The 20,084-nt window shown below is 44.9% G+C and overlaps 2 protein-coding genes across 2 annotated transcripts in view; both read left to right on the top strand.

The window, feature by feature from the left end:
• Positions 1–20,084, top strand: part of Katnal2 (katanin catalytic subunit A1 like 2) — a 75,417-nt gene that overhangs the window by 21,984 nt on the left and 33,349 nt on the right. The window contains exons 2-9 of the mRNA XM_006973843.4: positions 5,117–5,187; positions 6,155–6,321; positions 7,737–7,776; positions 12,022–12,136; positions 13,190–13,288; positions 16,105–16,203; positions 16,406–16,483; positions 19,212–19,310. Of these exons, the coding sequence (XP_006973905.1) occupies positions 5,117–5,187; positions 6,155–6,321; positions 7,737–7,776; positions 12,022–12,136; positions 13,190–13,288; positions 16,105–16,203; positions 16,406–16,483; positions 19,212–19,310 (768 nt within the window). The remainder of the gene's footprint in view (positions 1–5,116; positions 5,188–6,154; positions 6,322–7,736; positions 7,777–12,021; positions 12,137–13,189; positions 13,289–16,104; positions 16,204–16,405; positions 16,484–19,211; positions 19,311–20,084) is intronic.
• On the top strand, positions 2,433–3,967 carry LOC143269626 (high mobility group protein B3). Its single transcript, XM_076555531.1, has one exon. The coding sequence runs from the start codon at positions 2,500–2,502 to the stop codon at positions 3,100–3,102; it is 603 nt and encodes a 200-aa protein (XP_076411646.1). The 5' UTR covers positions 2,433–2,499; the 3' UTR covers positions 3,103–3,967.

Here is a 20,084-nt window from a genome sequence, read left to right as displayed (position 1 = left end):
GTGATAGGACATTTAGGGGGATTTGATATAAGTATATTAGTTACTTTTCTATTGTTGTGATAAGACATCATGACTAAGGTAACTTATAGACGAGTTTATTTGGGGCTTACAGTTTCAGAGGGTTAGAGGCTATGACAGCAGAGCTGAGGTAGCAGGCAGCAGGTGCAAGAGCAGCAGCCGAGAGCTCACATCTCAAAGCCCATTATGGTAGTAGAATATAATTGGCCCCCATAAGCTCATAGAGTGTGGCTTTGTTGGAGTAGGTGTGGCTTTGTTGGAGTAGGTGTGGCATTGTTGGAGGAAGTGTGTCACTGTGGAGGTGGGCTTTGAGGTCTCATATATTCTCAAACCATTCCCTGTGTCTCAGTTTACTTCCTATTGCCTGCACAAGATGTAGAACTCTCAGCTACCTCTCCAGCACCATGTCTGCTTACACACTGCCATGTCCCACCATGATGATAATGGACTAAACCTCTGAACTGTAATTAAATAACAGTTCATTTAATACACCCAGTTAAATGTTTTACTTTATAAGAGTTGGCATGGTCATGGTGTCTCTTCACAGCAATAGAAACCCTAACTAAGAAACCCATCCCTCAGAGACACACCTTCTCCAACAAGGCCACACCCCCCTAATCATTCCCAAACAGTTTCCCCAACAGGGGACCAAGTATTTAAACATATGAGCCTGGGGGCCATTCTCATTCAAACCACCACAATAAGCAATAGTATATTGAAAAGTAATCTAATAACAATAACTATTAATTACAAGAAAAAAATACAACTGTCATAGAACAATAACCATAATAACTTGTGGCTCAGCTGTGGACAATAGTTACATGATCCTAATAGTACAGTCACTGGATATTCATGTAACTGTGAGGGGAGGGGGAGGGGAGGGTGTGAGATGCTTAAATCTCATCCAGCTTAACAGGGTAGTCATATTTCGTGAAACTGATGTGTTATTCAGAGGCATGGAACAGAATATTAGATTAGCTAAAACAGTTGATTCCCCCCTTCCATAGAAAGTGAGTTTGGGGGTTAATGTAGTAGGATTTGGTATAAAACTATTTGGTAAAAGATTGTTCTAAAAATATTATGATAGTGTATTATTTTCAGTTTTTAAAAAGCTATGGGCTGGAGAGATGGCTCAGTGTTAAGACCGCTGGCTGCTCTTGCAGAGGTGAAGGATTTGAAATCCAGCACCCACATGATAGCTCACAGGTCTGCAACTCCAGTCTCAGGAGATCTCACACCCTCTTCTGGCCTCCACAGGCACTGCATGCACATGTTGGCATAGACATACATGAAGGCAAAAGACTCATACACATAAAAATAAATAATGATTTTTAAAAGTTACACTTATTGTGTGCGTATGTACATGTGTGCATGCATGTAGGTGTGAGTGTGTGTTGTGGAGACCCGGGGAGTCAGTTCTTCCACCAAAGGGACCAAGGGATTAACTTGGTTTGTCAGCTTTGGTAGTAAGTACCTTTACCTATTGGGCCATCTCACCAGTTCCGTTTGCAGTTTAGGAGGAGGGAAAGTTTGACACAGGCTACATCGTATTGAAGACCTTGTATTAAGTCAAGTTGACCAAACACGAAAGGACAAAGACTGTGTGTTTCTACTAGTGTGAGGGACCCAGGACAGGCAAGGCCATAGAAACAGAGTAAAATGGTAGTTATAGGGGCTGGGGAGAACAGGAGCGGGGAGTGGTCCTCAATGAGTCCAGTTTCAGGCGAGGGAGACAAAGGCATTCTGAAGATGAAAGGTGGGGATTGAATGCATTCAGTGCCTCTTGCCTAAACACTTATACATATTTTACTACAATAGAAAGTAACTCAAAGAGAAAAAAGCGGATGGGCATGGTGGCTTGTGTCTGTAATTCTAGCACTTGAGAATTGGAGGCAGGAAGATCAGAGTTCAAGGTCATTCTGAAGTACATAGCAAGTTTGAGGTCAACCTGGGCTATATGCTCTAAAAAGAAAAAGGAAAAAAAAAAAAACCACTACTGTTGTGGTGGTTTGAAAGAAAATGACCCCTAAAAGGAGTGGCACTATTAGGAGGTGTGGCCTTGTTGGAGGAAGTGTGTCACTGTGGGGGTGGGCTTTGAGGTCTCTTTTGCTCAAGCTTCCCTCGGTGTGACATTTAGTCAAGTTCCTGTTGCCTCTGAGTCAAGAGGTAGGATCCTCAGCTCCAGCACCATGTCTGCCTGCACACTGCCATGCTCCCCACCATGATGATAATGGACTGAACCTCTGAAAATTAAGCCAGTTCCCTCAATTAAATGTTTTCATTTGTAAGAGTTGCTGTAGTCATGGTGTCTCTTCATAGCAATACAAACCCTAACTAAGACAACTGTTTTTTGAGTAGTTAATTAATGCTTTATTTTATAACATTAGTTTTTAGAAAGCTATGGAGGGAGCGCGAGGCTGGGGATTGCTGAGCCGCGCGTCGTGCCCTGCGCTGCCCAGACTAGCGAACAATACAGTCAGGATGGCTAAAGGTGACCCCAAGAAACCAAAGGGCAAGATGTCTGCTTATGCCTTCTTCGTGCAGACATGCAGGGAAGAACATAAGAAGAAAAACCCAGAGGTCCCAGTCAATTTTGCAGAGTTTTCCAAGAAGTGCTCTGAGAGGTGGAAGACAATGTCCGGCAAAGAGAAATCGAAGTTTGATGAAATGGCAAAGGCGGATAAAGTACGCTATGATCGGGAAATGAAAGATTATGGACCAGCTAAAGGAGGCAAGAAGAAGAAGGACCCCAATGCCCCCAAAAGACCACCGTCTGGATTTTTCTTATTCTGCTCTGAATTCCGCCCCAAGATCAAATCTACAAACCCTGGCATCTCCATTGGAGATGTGGCAAAAAAGCTTGGTGAGATGTGGAATAACCTAAGTGACAGTGAAAAGCAGCCTTACATTACCAAGGCTGCAAAACTGAAGGAGAAGTATGAGAAGGATGTTGCTGACTATAAGTCTAAAGGGAAATTCGATGGCGCCAAGGGTCCTGCTAAAGTTGCCCGGAAAAAGGTGGAAGAGGAAGAGGAGGAGGAGGACGAGGAAGAAGAGGAAGAGGAGGAGGAGGAAGATGAATAAAAACTCTTGTCTCCTTGTGAATACCTTAGAGTAGGAGAGCGCCGTGATTGACACATCTCTTATTTGAGTTGTGTCTATTGCCCTTGTTAGGTTTAATTACAAGATTTGATCACGATCATATTGTAGTTTCTCAAAGTGTCAGTGGTTTACATGAAGTGGCCATGGGTGTCCGGAGCGCCCTGAAACTGTATCAAAGTTGTACATAGCTCCAAACATTTTTAAAATGAAAAGGCACTCTCGTGTTCTCCTCACTCTGTGCACTTTGCTGTTGATGTGACAAGGCATTTGAAGATGTTTCTGGCATTTTGTTTTCAACTCGTAAGGTAGTGTTAACTATATGGTTGGTTATTGGCTAGAAACCCTGAGTTGTCAGGTGTACATATCTATAGTTTGTAAAGAGAACAAAACAACCCAAACAGATTCCTGATGCTCCTTGTTTGGTGTGAAGGCTGTGAGGGGAAGATGCCTTTTGGAGGGGGCCGTAGCTCAGGGCGTGCACTGTGAGGCTGGACCTGTTGATACTGCGGTGGGGCATCCATTTAGCTTCAGGTTGTCTTGTTTTTGTATATAGTGACATAGCATTCTGCTGACATTCTTAGTTGTGGAAAAGGGGGGAGGGGTCAGCTGGCATGAGAAGTGTTTGGATTTTTTTCTTTAGTTAAGTGCTGTAGATTTTAAACTCTTTTTAAACAAACTGTAGAACTCATCATCTTGTCAGCAAAGCAAGGAACTACTGCATCAATGAAAGTTCAAGAACCCTCTGTACCTAAATGCAATTTGCAACATTCTGTTATTTTTTGTATGTTTAGAATGCTGAAATGTTTTTGAAGTTAAATAAACAGTATTACATTTTTAAAAAAAAAAAAAAAAAAAAGAAAGCTATGGAGGTCATGTGTACCATGAGTGTTTGTATATAAATTTCAGTTTTTGAGACAGGAATTTCCTAGCCTCAAACTCTCCATGTAGTTGAGGATGACCTTGAACTTATGACCCTCCTGTATCCATCTTTCAATTACAGGGATTACAAGCATGGACCATCTCATCCAGTTTTAGGTTTAAGGCAGTGCTGGGGTTTGGGTCCAGGTCTCTGTGCATGCTAAGCAAGGACCCTGCTAACGGAGTTACATCACCAGCCCATACCCATAGACTTTATGACATAATTTGGGCTACAGAGAGTCCATTTACCACCTCCACCCACACTTCTTACCTTTGGTCTCTTTAGATAAGGAGTTATTTTCAATTGGGAGAAGTGTTATTAGATATAGATATTTAGAGAATACATCAGGAGCATTTGAGATCCCAGAGTACTAAATGTGCACATTAGCATTGCAAATAAAGGCAAATTCATCCAGCTTGGATGATAACCTTGTTATGCTGGAATTTCCCTTCACTGGCCCTGCTTATCTCAGTGGCCAGTCTGGGTTCTTGATATATGGTCATGACTTGGGGTAACCCATAACTGAGTTGATCCAGGAACTGGGTTGGATTCTGAGTGAATTAAAGATACATTATCATGTGAATGTGTGTTGTCAAGCTGTTTCTAGATCACAAGTTTTAAAATCTATCTTACTGTTTTGTTTGTGTGGGTGTTTTGCCTGCTTGTATGTCTGTGCACTGTGTGCATGCAGTACCCCTGGAGGCCAGAAGAGGGTGTTGGATCTCTTGGGAGTAGAGTTTGTGAGCCCCCCAGATAGGTTCTTTAACCTGATCTAAACAGCAGGAGTATGTATATTCATTTCCTTCTGGTTTTAGGCAATAAAAGGCTAGCAAGCTTGGCAGGAAGTTCAGCTAGTCACGTGCAGTCCTAATTCAAATCAGCATCTCTCAAACTTACTGATGAGGAGCTGGACTGAGGAAGAACCAGGCAGTAGAAAACAACTTTCTGCCGCCACTGAGACCAGCCTTTAAGACAGGCTGCTGGGTTCTGACAGATGGCCTTTGTGTCCGAGCCTTTCTTTGTATAGAGCGCTGCTGTGTCCTGTTGTCCCAACTAAACTTTCCTCTTTGTTCACAGTACGAGATGAGAACAGAAGCACGGCGGAAAAATCTCCTCATTTTGATTTTGCATTATTTAACACAAGAAGGGTATGTTATCTCACGTGTCTATGGTGATGCCTCTCCTCTCCGGCCCTTCAAAAGCAGAGACTACATTGTACTTTTAGAACAGGTTTATATTTACAGAAAAATGAGCAGAAAGTATAGTGAGTCCCTATATATTCCTTCTCCTCACCTGTTTCCTATCTTACTATTACTATTAATAATATTATTATTTGCATTGTTGGCAATGGATCCCGGGAAAGCACTCTACAATTGAACTCCAACCCAGTCCCTTATTATTATTAACATCTCAAATTAATGTAGTTAATTTGTTATAACTGGTGAGCGGTGCTAATACAATGACATTCTCCAAGTCCATAGTTTACCTCATGGCATTTTACACAGCAACAAAAAAGTAGCCAAATACAGCAGCTTCACCCATATTTGGCTAAAACTGAGGAAAGGCAATCCAAAGACAGTTGCTTAATTGACTTACTTATTTGACTGTAAGCATTTTCAAAATTGCTTTGGACAATGGTAACATCACTAGATGTCACTAGAAGCGGGTAACTTCCAGACAGAACTGTTGTGAATGACAGTATTTGGGTATATTTAACATGTGGTTCAATTACATGTCTGTAATCTCAGGGCTTCAGAGGCTGGCACAGGAGGATCATGAGTTCTAAGACAGCTTGAGCTGTGTAGTAAAACCTTGTCCCTAAAACAACCAACCTGAAAACAAAAATAAAAACAAAACTACCAGCAACCAAAAAGGACCCCCGCCCCTGCCATGTAGCAGCATTAAAAAACCCAAACCCAGAAAACAAAATCCAAAACAAACCAAAAAATCCTATGTAAGCTTCCTTACGGTAGAAAAACCTCTCTCCCACACCCATTTTTCTATAATGTGCTGCTTACCGTCTGCTTGCTCTCTGTGCTGAGTCTCCGGGTCTGCGGCCCGTCTGCCTTCACCCTTGAACCCGGACTTGCTCTTTTCTCTTATGTACACCCACAGCTATGTCGATGCAGCTAATGCTCTGGAGGAGGAGTCTAAGCTGGGGTTACGGCGCTTTGAAGTTTGTGACAATGTTGACCTGGAAACAATTTTGATGGAATATGAGAGCTATTATTTTGTAAAGTTCCAGAAGTACCCCAAAATGGTTAAGAAGGCGCCAGACCCAGGTACATAGCTCTGTGCTAGAAATGACGCTTAATGCTCTTGTTAAGAATGGTGTTTCTGTTGGCCCGCCTCTGTAACCCCAATATCAGGAAGGTGGGGGTTTGAAGATCAAAAGTCTGAAGACCTGCTTATCCCATCTTCCCCCCAAAACATGTGTTCCCAGGAACATGACTAGCTGTTTCCTTTATGTTCCTGGAAGTGTAGACCAGAAAGACCTGGAGCCTATCTTGGACCCAGAACGGGCTATTCAAACAGGATTGCCTGGATTTTGACATCGCCTAGTCAGTCCTGTTGGCATTGGTTTGAGGACCGTGTTTTAGGGTAATGAAAGCAAAGCCCGGGTGTATTGCCGGTGCTCTTTAGAAGAAAGACCAGCATTAACTTCTGGAGTGATGGAAAGGGCTCTTGGAAGACGATAAATGACAGAAGACCTCTTGTTAGGAAGACCTATTATCTATCTTGAAAATAACATGGAAATGAGTATTGGTGAAGCTAATAGCTCATGTATAGATAATGAAATGCTTTTGAAAGCCATCAATCCAGATGGTGATCAATAGAATGCAAAGACCCAGGATAGGTCAGCAGTCAAGGAGGCTCTAAAGGCGAGGGCCTAGGTTTGTAGTAACATTGACTTAGAAGTCTGTAAGTAGGGGAAGTAATTACAAACCAAGGCAGATCATTGTCCTGTTTACAAGGCACTTGTCAAGCCACAGACGTTAACATTTCATGTAGGGACCAGGAAACTGAGAGAAGCATCCATTAAAAATAGCCAGGGCCAAATCTAGACTTGGAAGAGGTCTGCGATTTTTATTTTCTTTTTTTATTTCCTCTGAGCTCTCTTCCACTGAAGGGCTCAGAGCTCAGCTTACTTGGCTGGTTGTTTAATCTGGGCACTGGCTCCTACACAGAGAGACAAGCCCTGTTCTCAAGGAACTGATTTCTAGATGGGCTGTTCTCACCTAGCTTGACATTCATTTCCCCTGTGATACTGAACACGGTGCCTTAACTCTCCAGGTCCGTAGGCAGAATTGGACTCAGTAAATAAATTCCTGTCAGACCCATGCAGTCCTAGAGTGCTGTGTGACCCAGAAAAACAGTGGCAAATTCATGAAACTTCTGTGGACTGTCAAGCCTAAAGTCAGCCTGGTGTGGATATCGCTCCCACATTTGGGGTCTGTAATACATTTCCTAACTGAGATGTCTTTCGCTGCATGGCTCAAAATTTCTGAGAAGCTGTGAGTTCCTTCTGTTCTCTGGTCCCTTCTCTTCTCCTTAGCATAGCTGTCTGTGGTCCAGAAGGCTGAAGCACACGATGTAAGAACGTATAAGAACACCGTGGAAGAAAAATGTACCTGGAAGTTTGTTTGCTCTCTCTTAAGACTAAATTCTACCCCTTATGTTTGTTTTTCCACTGTAGAAAACAATTTACCACCAAAAAATGGAGGGAAGAACAAAAGGTAAAGTGATTCATCTTGACAAACTTTTTTTTTTTTTTTGGTTTTTTCGAGACAGGGTTTCTCTGTGTAGCTTTGCGCCTTTCCTGGAGCTCACTTGGTAGCCCAGGCTGGCCTCGAACTCACAAAGATCCGCCTGGCTCTGCCTCCCGAGTGCTGGGATTAAAGGCGTGCGCCACCACGCCCGGCGACAAACTTTTTTTTTTTTTGAGACAGAGTCTCTCTACATGTCCCTGGCTGTCCTGGAACTCCCTCTGTATACCAGGCTGGCCTTGAACTTACAGAGACCCACTTACTTCTGCCTCCTGAATGCTAGGATTAAAGGCGTGCACTAGCATGCCAGTCCTGACCAACTTAACTCTTAAGAGTCTGTGGGATCTCTTTCCTAAAGGCTCTCCTGTGCAACTCCGTGACTGTCTGCCAGCCATACAGACTGAGGCCATGTGACCTTGGAGTCCCCTCCTGTCACCACTGCCTGGACTTAAGCCAGTGTCTTTGGAGCCTCCCAGGTCACTGAAAATTATGCTCAGTGATATCCAGTCTTTCTCAGCCACGTGGCCTGGAAAGTCTGGATCTCCAAGGTTAAAAGATTGATGCTCAGTTCCCACCACTGCTTTTTATAAGGATGGAACAAGCTTCTGGCATATGCCCCCGGGTTGGCTGGCTTGGGGCAGCAGAGACTGTAGGTTTTTGCTAGTGTAAAAATGCCAAAAGCTCAGGGGCAGGTTAAGGTACAATTCTGGAAGGAGCTTCACTGCACACTCAATTTAGGCAATGAAAAAAAAATATTTTCTAAATCTTAGAATGTGCCAGAAAAAGGAAACTTAGATTGAGATAATAAGTAGTTAGGTCTTGAGAGGTGTGTATTCTGTATGCCCCATCAAGTGCCTCAGTTTTGTGAATTCAGTTCCCTGTATCCAGCCAGAGAAGAAAGAACCCAGGGACCTCAACAGGGCTGCTTGGCATCGTCTCTAACAATGGCTGGATGGCCCATGCATTCTTCAGAATAGAGGTTACGACTGTCTTCTGCATGAGGCCACCACTGCTTTGTGCTGTCCTTTAGGGACAGTGTCATTGTCTTGATGGAGGTGCTACTGCTTTATTAACAGTTTCCATAAAGCTAGTCAGCCTCTGATGATAAATGATAATGACGTGTGAGTAGCAACAGTGGGGGCACTTTAAGAGGCCAGCTTTGGAATGTACTTGGGCTCTGATTGTTTTCCAGTACATTCATGCCTGCTGTGTGCTCAGGGTGCTTTGCCTGGTAGGTGCTTGGTGAGCGAATGTTGGACAGCCACATGTAAAAGGAAATGTGGGGAGGTAGTGGCACATGTAGCCAGTCGGGGTTTCCTCGATTCTTCTGAGTTGATGTCTATATATGGCAAGCACAAAAGTTGAACACCAAATGGTTAGTCAGGGAGGAGGATCAGGAAAGCAATGGACAGTGTTTCTGGCCACTGTAGGTCTTCTGTTGTTGTTGTTATTTTATTTTTATTTATGTGTGTGAGTGTTTTAAATGCATGTAAGTATGTGTGCACCACATCTGTGCAGTGCCCACAGAGTCAGAGAGGACATTAAATCCCCTGGAACTGGAGTTACAGGCAGTAGCGATCTCCCCAACAAGGGTGCTTGAGCTGAACTCTTTGCAAGATCATCAAGTGCTCCTAGTCACTGAACCATCTCTCTACTGCTCTGGGTGCCATTTTATGCTGAAATACTTGCTCAGTAACAGGGCGTGTCATCAGATTGCTCATCAGTCATCCAAGTGTTCTTTCCTAATTTTGTGCCTCACACCAGAGATTTCTACCAGTTATGGATCTGCTGATGATCCAAGGGAGAGAAGTTATCTAATGAGACAGGTGACAGAATTGGGGTCCCAAAAGGCTTGAGAATTTGTGGGATGGGCCTAAGATAATGGAATTTGATGGAATAAGGCATTGGATCCTCTCGAATTGGAATCCCATGAGTGCTGGAAAAGGTCACTGAGCCATCTCTCCAGCCCCTCATCAGGTGTTTCTTTTTTTTCTTTTGGCTTTTTGAGACAGGGTTTCTCTGTGTAGCTTTGCACCTTTCCTGGAACTCACTTGGTAGCCCAGGCTGGCCTCAAACTCACAGAGATCCGCCTGCCTCTGCCTCCCGAGTGCTGGTATTAAAGGTGTGCGCCACCACCGCCTGGCCCAGGTGTTTCTTAATTCAGTCAAGTTGACAACCTTAGCAAGAGGCTGGACCGTCTCTGTGGAATTCTCTTGAGCACAGGACTGGTGGATAAAGTTAAGGCAGAAGAAGTTTGCTTCTATATTCAGAAGAATTTTATAATCATTGGTGCTTCTGTCTTGAGTGGTATTAAAGCAAACTTTGTGGCTCATTTTGCTGTTAGTGGGAAATAAAAATGGGAAGACAAGAGATCTGAGAGACCCAAATGGATGTTGAGACTGTGTGTGTGTGTGTGTGTGTGTGTGTGTATTATTTATAACTTCATTTTAACTAACCCTATTAGCAGAGTTTGCATGTATAAAATGCTTGATAATTATTTCATGATTATTTCATTTTTGTGCCAGCAGAAGGCCTGAAGGACAGATTTTCTTATGTCTAAGTTAGAGATGAAAAAAAGATGCCCTAGGAATGGCCCATGACCATGTCTCATGAGTGAACATTAGAGTGTGGACACCGGTAGTTTTACTGACATGGTAGTTATTTTAGAGATGATCAGCTTTTCTTTTCCATAATGACTTGGAATTGAGGCAGAAGCTGTCTGAGATTATTTAGAACATGAGAGTCATTCCTCTAGTGAACCTCCTGCAGATACCTTGCAAAGAGCTGAGAAAAGAGAGCCACTTAAGACATGGGAGCTCATGTTGGCCTCCTAACAAGGTCGTGCATGTCTCTGACCTTGTCTTCCATTGCAAATGCGAACATCCCAGTACCATTTTTTTTCTTTTGGTGTACTGATGAGGATGTACTGAACGAATTAGTTCTGCCGTTGTAGCAGTGTGTAACACATACTCAAATGTGTGTGCCGTGACTGTCATGACAGCCCACCAGCAGACTCCCTTCATCCCTTCCCTTCCTGTAAACCCCGTCTTTACCAGAGTTAGCCACTCTCCTGACTTCCAGCCCCGTCAATGTGTTTTCCAAGAAATGAATCTACTGATGAGAAATCGTTTCACAAAGATGAATGACATGTGACAGTGGACATGGGCTAAGGTTTGCTGTCCTTCCATAGCCTCCCCCCTCAAAATGTTTTATTACTTCTGTGTAATTGGGTGTATCTGTGTCTAGTTACCTGTAAAGGCCAGAAGAGGGTGTCAGATCCCCTGGAGATGGATGGAATTACAGGCAGTTGTGAGCTGCCTGATATGGGTGCTGAGGACCAAACTCGGGTCCTCTGGAAGAGCAGCCAGTGCTCTTAACCGCTTAGCCATCTCTCAAACATATAGGCCCTTTGATGTTTTTGATGCTAAGAGATGTTTTACATAGAGGAAGTATGTTCAGTATACAGGGTTACAACCCAGAGCCCTAGGTCTTCTGACGTTTTATAACTTGAGTACAAGGATCGCTTCCTCCCATCACCCCCACGTTCCCCTGGTCTGATGCTCATGAGGAGGGTGGGAGATGTTAACAAAGGAAGTATTCTTCTGAAGCAGTGGATCTCAGCCTTCCCAGTGCTGCGACCCTTCAATACATCTCCTCATGTTGAGGTGACCCCCCCCAACACACACCATAAAATTATTTTTGTTGCTACTTCATAACTGTAATTTTGCTACAGTTATGAATTGTAATGTCAATATCTGATATACAGGATATCTGATATGTGACCCCTGTGAAAGGCTCATTTGGCTTCCCAGAGGGTCTCGACCCGCAAGTTGGGAACTAATGTTCTAAAGCAATGTTTGTTGTTGTGTTTTATTTTTAAAAATTTTTATTTGATTCATATGGGTGGGTTTTTGGAAACTAAAGCAACCTTCCAAATTGTGGAACCCCTGTGGTGTGAAAGAGACGGGAAGAGGGTGAGTTGGGTCTCTGGGAGGGTTGGATACTCTAGCTTGGTTGGGAGGAGCCCAGTGAGTAGCCAGGAGGGAGTTGGAACCAGGTCAGATAGGAGCAAGTAGAGGGCGGATGGAAGTGCCTCATTGTTCTGTGCGCACGCATCTTTCAAGAACTTTCTTTAAAGGTACTACCCTAGTTATTTACTTACCTTGAATTAAATGATTGGAATACTTTCCTGAAGGCTTTTGTTTCCTCTCTTAGGGTGACAAATGACAGTTGTCAAAATCTCCCCAAGATATATCAGCAGCGGCTACGACCCAAAACCTCAGCAGGGAAGACAGGGGACACCAGATCTGTCAAGGAGCATCCTAAACAGGTCGAGATGACTGCTTGATGTCGGTAATACCACACTTGGCTGATAAACGCCCTCAAGAAAAAAACGCTTATTTCTTTGTTTTTTGAATTTCTGTTTTTAAAAATTGCTGAATGATTTAATTAAACTGCAGTGGTCCCTGAATACTATAAGACATTTTAGTAGGCTGGAGGGGAGAAAAAAAAAAAGAAAAAGAAAAAGAAATGGAGAGATTCCTGGATTTGTTAGCTCTTTCTCTAGTTTCAGCTCGGGTGAGGGTACTGGACGGTTTGGGGCTGACTGGTAACATTATCATGGCTGAGATAAGTGCAGAAAGCAGGTCTTCCCATCCCAGACATGTCCTCCAGCTCCCCAGTGTGGTCCGGAACCATCTGAGATGGAGCTGGGCCTTGGCATCTCCTGCTGGGTTCCTGCAAAGCATGTAGGGTTAGTCCTCACCCCATACCACAACACTAGACGGGAGAGGGAGCAAGAGAAGTGGGCCCAGCAGATGAGTGAAATCAATGGCTCCTGCCACAGGAGATCTACGTCCAGAACCTTCTTATCTAGGACAAAACATTCCAGGTATTAAAGAAAAAGGACCAGTGGAGACTGAGAAAAGGTGCTGAAAAGGTTAATGCTGAGGACTGGTGGGATGGAAAGACGTGATCGTGGGCATCAGTTGACTTGCCGAGGGTCTGTGGCTGTTCCCGAGGCAGAAGGGAGGGGATGTGGGGGGACAGGGGAGTTCCACAGGAGGCTGGGGACTCTGCTGACTCCCCAGACTTGGCAGCCTTGGCCAGAGGAGAAAAGGACAAGTGGGAGTGGGCTGAGTACTGGTGTTTTTGCACAGGCAGGGCTGCTTAGAACCCATGGCCTGGAGTCTTCTCAGCCTCTGGGGTTAGCTCCCTCCTGTGGTACGAGGACATGATTAATTCGTCCTGTAAATCTGAACGAAATTGGCCAGACTGTCATTTTACAGAAGTGGTATCCAGCATTGGTTTTGCATGGGGCACTCAGAGCCAGCGTCTCAGCTGCTTCCACATCTAGCTTCTCACAGTTTTCCTTTTTCTCCAGGAGAGTGTCAATAACACCCAGGTAGAGAGTGCTGACTTTGGCCTAAACATATCAAAAATCCACAAAGACGGCACCGAGGAAAAGGCCCACCCACGGAGAGTAAGTGGAACTCTGGGTTCTAGGATGGAAAGGGGAGTTTGTTTCTCTCTAGAAAAGGGAAAAGAAAGCACATGATGTTTGCCAAACATGCAAGAGAAAACAAAAGTATTAAAGGTTGGCTGTGAGGTAAGAGGACTATCCTGTGAGGATCAGAAACCCGGAATGCCATTCTGATCTGCCCTCTCCTTTCTGGAAGGATGATCTAAAGTGTCCTTTGCTAGGGACCACAGGCTCCTCATTTGCAAATGGAATGTTCAGAAGAGAGAGGGTTCTATGTTCTTTTCAGCTGAAAAATTCAGTGATTAGCTGGGGTGTAATCAGGTGATAGAGTGCCTTCCATTCACAAAACTCTGTATTTGCTCCCCAGCATCAAAATGGGTTAAGAAAACACAAAGACCCCCGCGATGACAACAATAAATGTTGGTGTGCGGCATTATAGTGAGCCAGCGGAGGACAGCCTGGAGGGCCCCATGCTCACTGTTTTTGGCCAAGGGCAGTTTGATGCCCTTCTGCTTGGAAGTTCAGCTCCAGACTTCAGTGTAATTCTTTGTGAACCATGAAAACTAGTCTGTTTAGAGCTGATCCTGTGCTTAATAGATATTCTGCTCTCCTCCTCCTCCTCCTCATCATCATCCTTTTCTTCCCCCTTCTTGGTTTTTGTTGTTGTTGTTGTTGTTGTTTTGAGACAGGGTCTCACTAGCTGGCATAGAACTCACTATATAGACCAGGCTGGCCTCAAACTCACAGAGATCCACCTGCCTCTGCCTCCCGAGTGCTGGGATTAAGGTGTATACCACTAGCTATTTCTGCCTTTTTTTTTTTTTTTTTTCCTGATGAAACTCTGGTCTGGCTTTGTAAATAATAGTTTCTCCAAGAGGAAAGTCCTGGATGGGGTGGATGTAACAGGTGGGGTAGTGGACCTTTGGTAAGGAAAAGCACCTCAGGGTCCTCTTGAGAGGCCCTCCAGGCTGTCCTTTGTTAACTCTTCTTCAGTCAAGCTGTTGAACCATGGGCTGCTGGTTAGCTCTGGCCTGCCCTGTAGACAAACTGACCCCTGTGGTGTGTGCCGGAAGGGCTACCAGGCCCACTGGCCTGCAGAGCATGGGGACTGCCTCACTGGCCTGTGGCTCCCGGGAGGCCTCAGTAAAGTGACCACTGTGGGAGATGGCACCTTTGCCTCCCACCAGAGTTGTTCCTGTCAGTCCTCACTGTCCTTGTCAAATTCTTAGTCCCCTGGGGTGTGTCTGGCAGGTTTGTGGCTTTAGTCTCTTGTGAATGTCTCACACTGGTATAAACAGGTGCCTCTGAGTGAGTCACGGGGAAGGGACTATTTAACCCAGCACTTAACCTTTGAAATAGTCTGGCTATAAATTCTGTTTCTAGCAGAAATGGCTTCAGGGTAAAAGGTAGATAGATTTTCTTTCCCCTCCTTGATTTTCCAATGTTCCTGGGCTGAGTGACAGTGCCTAGTTTTCCCCCAAGAGGGTCTCTCATCACTATGTTAGAGACTCGAGCTCGGATTCTGGTACCCTGCTGAAGATGTCAAAAGTGTGTTGTTCTTTGGAGCACAGGCTTGGGAGTCAGCTTGCCCAAGTCCGCAGTGCTACAGTGGTCAGGTTGTGGTCAAGCCTTATGTCTTGTTTTGTTTTTGAATCTGTACGATGGGAAATATAACACCGCCCGCTTTAAATATGAGAGTGACAGGAGAGCTCATGTCTTCGCTGCCACATAATGAACACTCAGTAAACACTGGTGATTCTAAGTGTGTCCTACCTGCTCTGTTGATTTCCTCTCCTGACTCTACCGCAAACAGCGCCAGGAGCTGGGAAGATTATGCTAGTTCCTCTGTGTTGTCACCAAATGCCAAATGCCTGACAGAAGCAACTTAAAGAAGGGAGGAGATGGCTCCTTGCTTCCAGGGATGGCCATCGTGGCGGGCAGTGCGTGGTGGGGTAACTAGGCGTGGCGGCTAGGCATGGCAGGATGGCAAGGCATGGCAGGGTGGCTTGGCGTGGCAGGGTGGCAAGGTGTGGCGGGGTGGCTTCTGTCTGTGGTAGTGAGAGCTTGTGGTTGAAGTACTTCCGTGGTATCCAGCCAGGACGCAGAAGCTAGACTAGAGTCAGAGGTAAGTGTAACCTGCAAAGGGCTGCTGGTACTGACCAATGTCTGCCAGGGAGGCACCATGTCCCAAAGGTTCTACAGCCTCTGAAAAGAGTGCCACCAGTGCCACTTAGGACCAGATATTCAAATTCGTGACACTATGGAAGACATTTCAGAATCAAACATAATTGCAAATATCTGGGTTTGAGTCCTGGCCTCAGTCATTGTTAGTCTTGTGGCCCTGGGCAAATTGCTTAACTCCCTTGGCTTCCCTTCACAGAAGCAAAATTAAAATGTCACTCACCACCAGCAGGGGTGAGTGTAGCCTGAGAACCTTGCGTACCTGTTTTGTCCCAGGCCATCCTCTACTCAGCACACAGGGCCGATCTTTATCCGTGTCCCAGTGGGCTCTTCCTGCGTCTGTGATGTTCTAAAGGCATGTGGCCAGACAGGACAAGTAGCCACGTAAGGAAGCAGACGGGGAGTGTCAGGGATGCAGAACAGCCACGGATTTTACTCATCTAACTCCATTCTGAAGGATTATTTAGTTTTGTGTTTTTACACAGTCCTGACTTTTGTACATCATCGTGCTCAGCAGCAGTTCAGCTTTCTCTTAAGACGAAGTTTGCCTGACACACAAGGACATAAACACTTAGCTACTAAGGCTACTCCGCTCTCGTGTGCTCATGGCTTCAATAACCATTGCTTCCTTTTAGGGCCAAATCATTGACTTCCGGGGGCTGCTCACAGATGCCATCAAAGGAGCCACCAATGAACTTGCCTTGAACACTTTCGAATGTAACCCAGACCCTTCAGTAAGTGACCAACATATGTTCCTCCACTTTCAAACTGTCCAAATCTCGGGGAACTTCTAGAAGTATCACCCCGAGTCCAGAGAACTGTGAAATCTAGTCAAAGGTCATTGCAACCATCACCGTTTATTTCTCCAGGATCCTGTTTTTCTTCCTGAATTATGAAGCAGTTCTGTAACGCCAGCCTCTCTGCTCCTCTCACCAGGAACGATTGCTGAAACCTCTGAGTGCATTTATTGGCATGAACAGTGAGATGCGAGAATTGGCAGCCGTGGTGAGCCGGGTAAGATCTGCTATTCAATTCACAAATTTATGGAGGCAGACCAGGGCTCCTGGAGCATTGTGGGCTGCTTCTTTTATTAATAACAATAAATATGATCATTTATTTATAAAGTGCCCCCACTTGCAGAGGCACTCATATTGTTTAGAGGCACAATAATGCATGATAAATAAATTATAGAATCATAAAATTACAATAGAAAAAGCCCACCATCCTACTATAGGGGCCAAGAAAACAGACAGCAAAAAAAGATACAGAATGGAAGGGACAGGTGAAAGGCTTTCTGGCGGGCCCTAGAGCTGAGGAAAGAGGGTTCTAAGAAAAGCAAGGAGCGTACGTGTGTTTTGCTTAAAGAGCCACAGTCTGGAAATACAGGGTCTGGGAGCGTGATGACCTCACGCTTGGAAATTTCCATGAGCAAAACAAGATTTGTAAGAAAGATTTTTACCATGAGGCTACAGATACTTCAAGCTTGCACTCTGGAACCCAAAGGCAGTGAAAATTAATGGCCAGTGACGCAGCCCTGAAATCAATTGACCTGTATTTGATTTCTAGAGCCTTCTCTTTCTAGCTATATCGTTTTAGGCAAGCTTTTTGAGATAAGAATAGATTATTGATTACAGAAGACTCTCTAATTTCCACTGATCTCAATTTAATTGAAGACTGAAACTGAGGTAGGGTCAAGAAGATGCTTAAAAATCCTCCAAAAAGTGCCCAGTTGCTGGGATGCAAGGGTGTTGGAGCCTCTCTGCTCGGTCAGCAGAGGTCCACTGCAAACCCAGAGGCCTGCAGACAGCGGGGAGTGACCTGGGCTCAGGCTTACCTCAAGAGACTCTGGTTGCCTGGATGAGTATGGATGAGTGCACCTGGAGAGCATGAAGGAAAGGATGGGGAAGAGGGAGCTGGAAGGCACAGGTCGGGTGGAGGGGCACAGGTCGGGTGGAGGGAGGGGCAGGATTCTAGAGGACGGGGCCCTGAGCAGTATCCAGAATGGAGAACTGGGCAGAGAGATGAGAACCTTGGAATGGCGTCCCTCTCGGGGTGGCAGGTGACCTGTGTGCTGATAGGTAGTTTCAGTGAGGTGGATGGTGGCAGAGCAGTGGAGAAGAGGAGCCAGCTGTGAGGTTTTCACAGGGAAGCAGGATCAAGATTAAGCTGGGTCAGGATGCACGAGGAAGCAGAGGCTAGAGCTTCTCATAGCCACAGAAATCCGTAGTCTCCCTCCTGTTTTTGCAAAAGGATAGCGTGACTGAAGTTCGAAGCAGAGCGTGGAAGTGACCTGAAAGGACCCCACACTGCTGGAGGAGGTGACACAGCTCCCTAGGGGGCTTCCAGTGGTGGGAGGATCATTACTTCCTGAGGCAGACCTGTTGAGTTGTGACAGGTGGCTCTGGAGGCATATAGGGAAGAACTTTGGGAATAATAAGGTTGGGAAATCAAACACCACCTTATCAAACCCGGTGTCACCTCTAGACTATGGAGAGAAAGACACTTACCTATGGATCCTCATTGTGTGCCATGGTTTCCTGAGGAAGGCCTTAATAAGAGATGTGTGCTCTCCCCAAGCTTTGCAAGCCTGAGTCAGATGTAATAGAATCCCTGTCATGCCGGTACTCAGAGGGGACAAAGCAGGAGGACCCCAACCACACAGTGAATTCCAGGCCAGGGGTACAGAGTGAGACCCTCTCTCAAAACACAGAAGACTGGGTTCTTGATCCACCACCCTGTCCAGCAATGGATGATAAACACTATGTGTGACTCAATCATTTCTAATAAATACTTTTTCTCATTAAAGTGAACTCCTGGTGGAGAACCCTGGCGTAGGGGAGATAGACGTAGGACCATAACATCTTATGCCATTGTGAAAACATACTTTTCTATATTTGAAACATGTGCACATATCACTTATTTAAAAAAAAAAACACAAAATAAGTAGATAGAGAAACAGTTTCCAGACTTGTTCTTTAGTCAGAATGACACAGGAAAGGACCTTAAAGAAAAAAGTAATACTCCAGACATTGTTTGCCTGAAATAGCTCCTTCAAGAAGGGCCCCTGAGTGACTGTTCAGAGGCGTCTTGTGAAATTGAAATTGGGAAACTGTAAATTAGTTATCAGTAAAAGCTACTTAATTGATTGCCCTAGGGTGGTTGCTGCAGGCTCTCCTGTAAGAGGGGAACTGCAGGCACGCGGTTGTTGGCCTCCTTGAATGTTGCAGAGGCAATCGCTCCAGCTGGAAGCTGGGAATGCTCACTGGGGAAAACGGAAATTGGTTTCAGGGGAGCGTGGGAGAAGCATCTCTTTGCAACAAATTACAAAAGCATTTGCCAGATCAAACAGCTAGACAGACCAGACGCCCGGCATCAGTAAGGACATGTTTTTCTCTAAAAATTAGGATAATTTGAAGGCACTTCTTGACTGTGGTCATAAATCAGCAGAGGTTGCTATTGACTAATGGCAGGCATAGCTCACTGCTAGACACCCCCTCCCCTCAAAAGTACCATATTATACTATCAATATTTTCTTTGGGGAAAATCATTGACTACTTTCCATCTCTTTGGTAAACTAACCCCAAATTATAATGTATGTATACATGTTATAATACTTATGAAACATTTTTTTTTATCACCAGCACATTATATTCTATTAAGTCAGGTGTTCTTTGCTGCCATGTTTATTCCAGAAGTGGAAGAAAATGTTAGTTTTAACAAAACAATCAAATGCACATTGCAGGACATTTATCTCCATGATCCCAACATAAAGTGGAATGACATTATTGGACTGGATGCGGCCAAGCAGTTAGTCAAAGAAGCCATTGTGTACCCAATACGGGTAAGTATGGGAAACCATGTTTCTGATCGCTATCAACTGGACAAGCTGTGTCAGGAAGGGAAGGCATGGTACCTTATCAGTTTTATGTTAGCCTTTGACTGGGCCACACTTGGTCAGTGCTGGAGCATCAAGCCCAGTCCACGCTACACCAGGGCAAGTCCGTTCCACAGCTGTAACTCTTGCAGAGGACCTGGGTAGGTGCCCGGCAACACCTCAGGTGGCTCACAATCACCTATAACTCCAGTTCCAGGGCATCCAGTGCCTTCTTCCGGTCTCCTCAGGTACTTGTGCAGACTACCACACACAAAAAACAAATCTTTTTTAAAGGTCACATTCTATATTGGTTTTAAAGCAAATGTCTGCTCAGTGGTAACTGAAGACCTAAGACATTGTGGAATGTAACCTTTCAGATGCTAAACACTAACCCATTAGCTTGCCTCCCTAACAGTATGCTAAAAGAGTATACGTACCTCCCAGAAGAGAGGCCTCTCACTTTTGTTTTTTAGATTCCTCTCAACTCTAAAATGCCCCCCCACCTTGCCATCAAGGGCTTTGTCTCAGCTAGATAGACAGTCCCTTTCAGAGCCATGGCCAGCAGGGCCAGCATGCTGTTCTTATCACTTACTTCTGACCATTTTCTACATACCTCACAAAATAGTTAGACAGAAAAAGCAGTACTCTTCAAGAGGGGTGAGGAGACGGTCAGAGTATTGCACAGTGTTTGCTATCTGACAAACTACCCTACTACTCAGGGCCTTAAAACAACACTCATTA

The sequence above is a fragment of the Peromyscus maniculatus genome, chromosome 19 (genome assembly GCF_049852395.1).
Source record: "Peromyscus maniculatus bairdii isolate BWxNUB_F1_BW_parent chromosome 19, HU_Pman_BW_mat_3.1, whole genome shotgun sequence".
Lineage (NCBI taxonomy): Eukaryota > Metazoa > Chordata > Mammalia > Rodentia > Cricetidae > Peromyscus > Peromyscus maniculatus.
This window is presented reverse-complemented; position numbering and strand designations above follow the sequence as displayed.

Excerpts from the sequence above, each read along its gene's own strand:
- LOC143269626 (XM_076555531.1), top strand. The coding sequence starts at position 2,500 with ATGGCTAAAGGTGACCCCAAGAAACCAAAGGGCAAGATGTCTGCTTAT.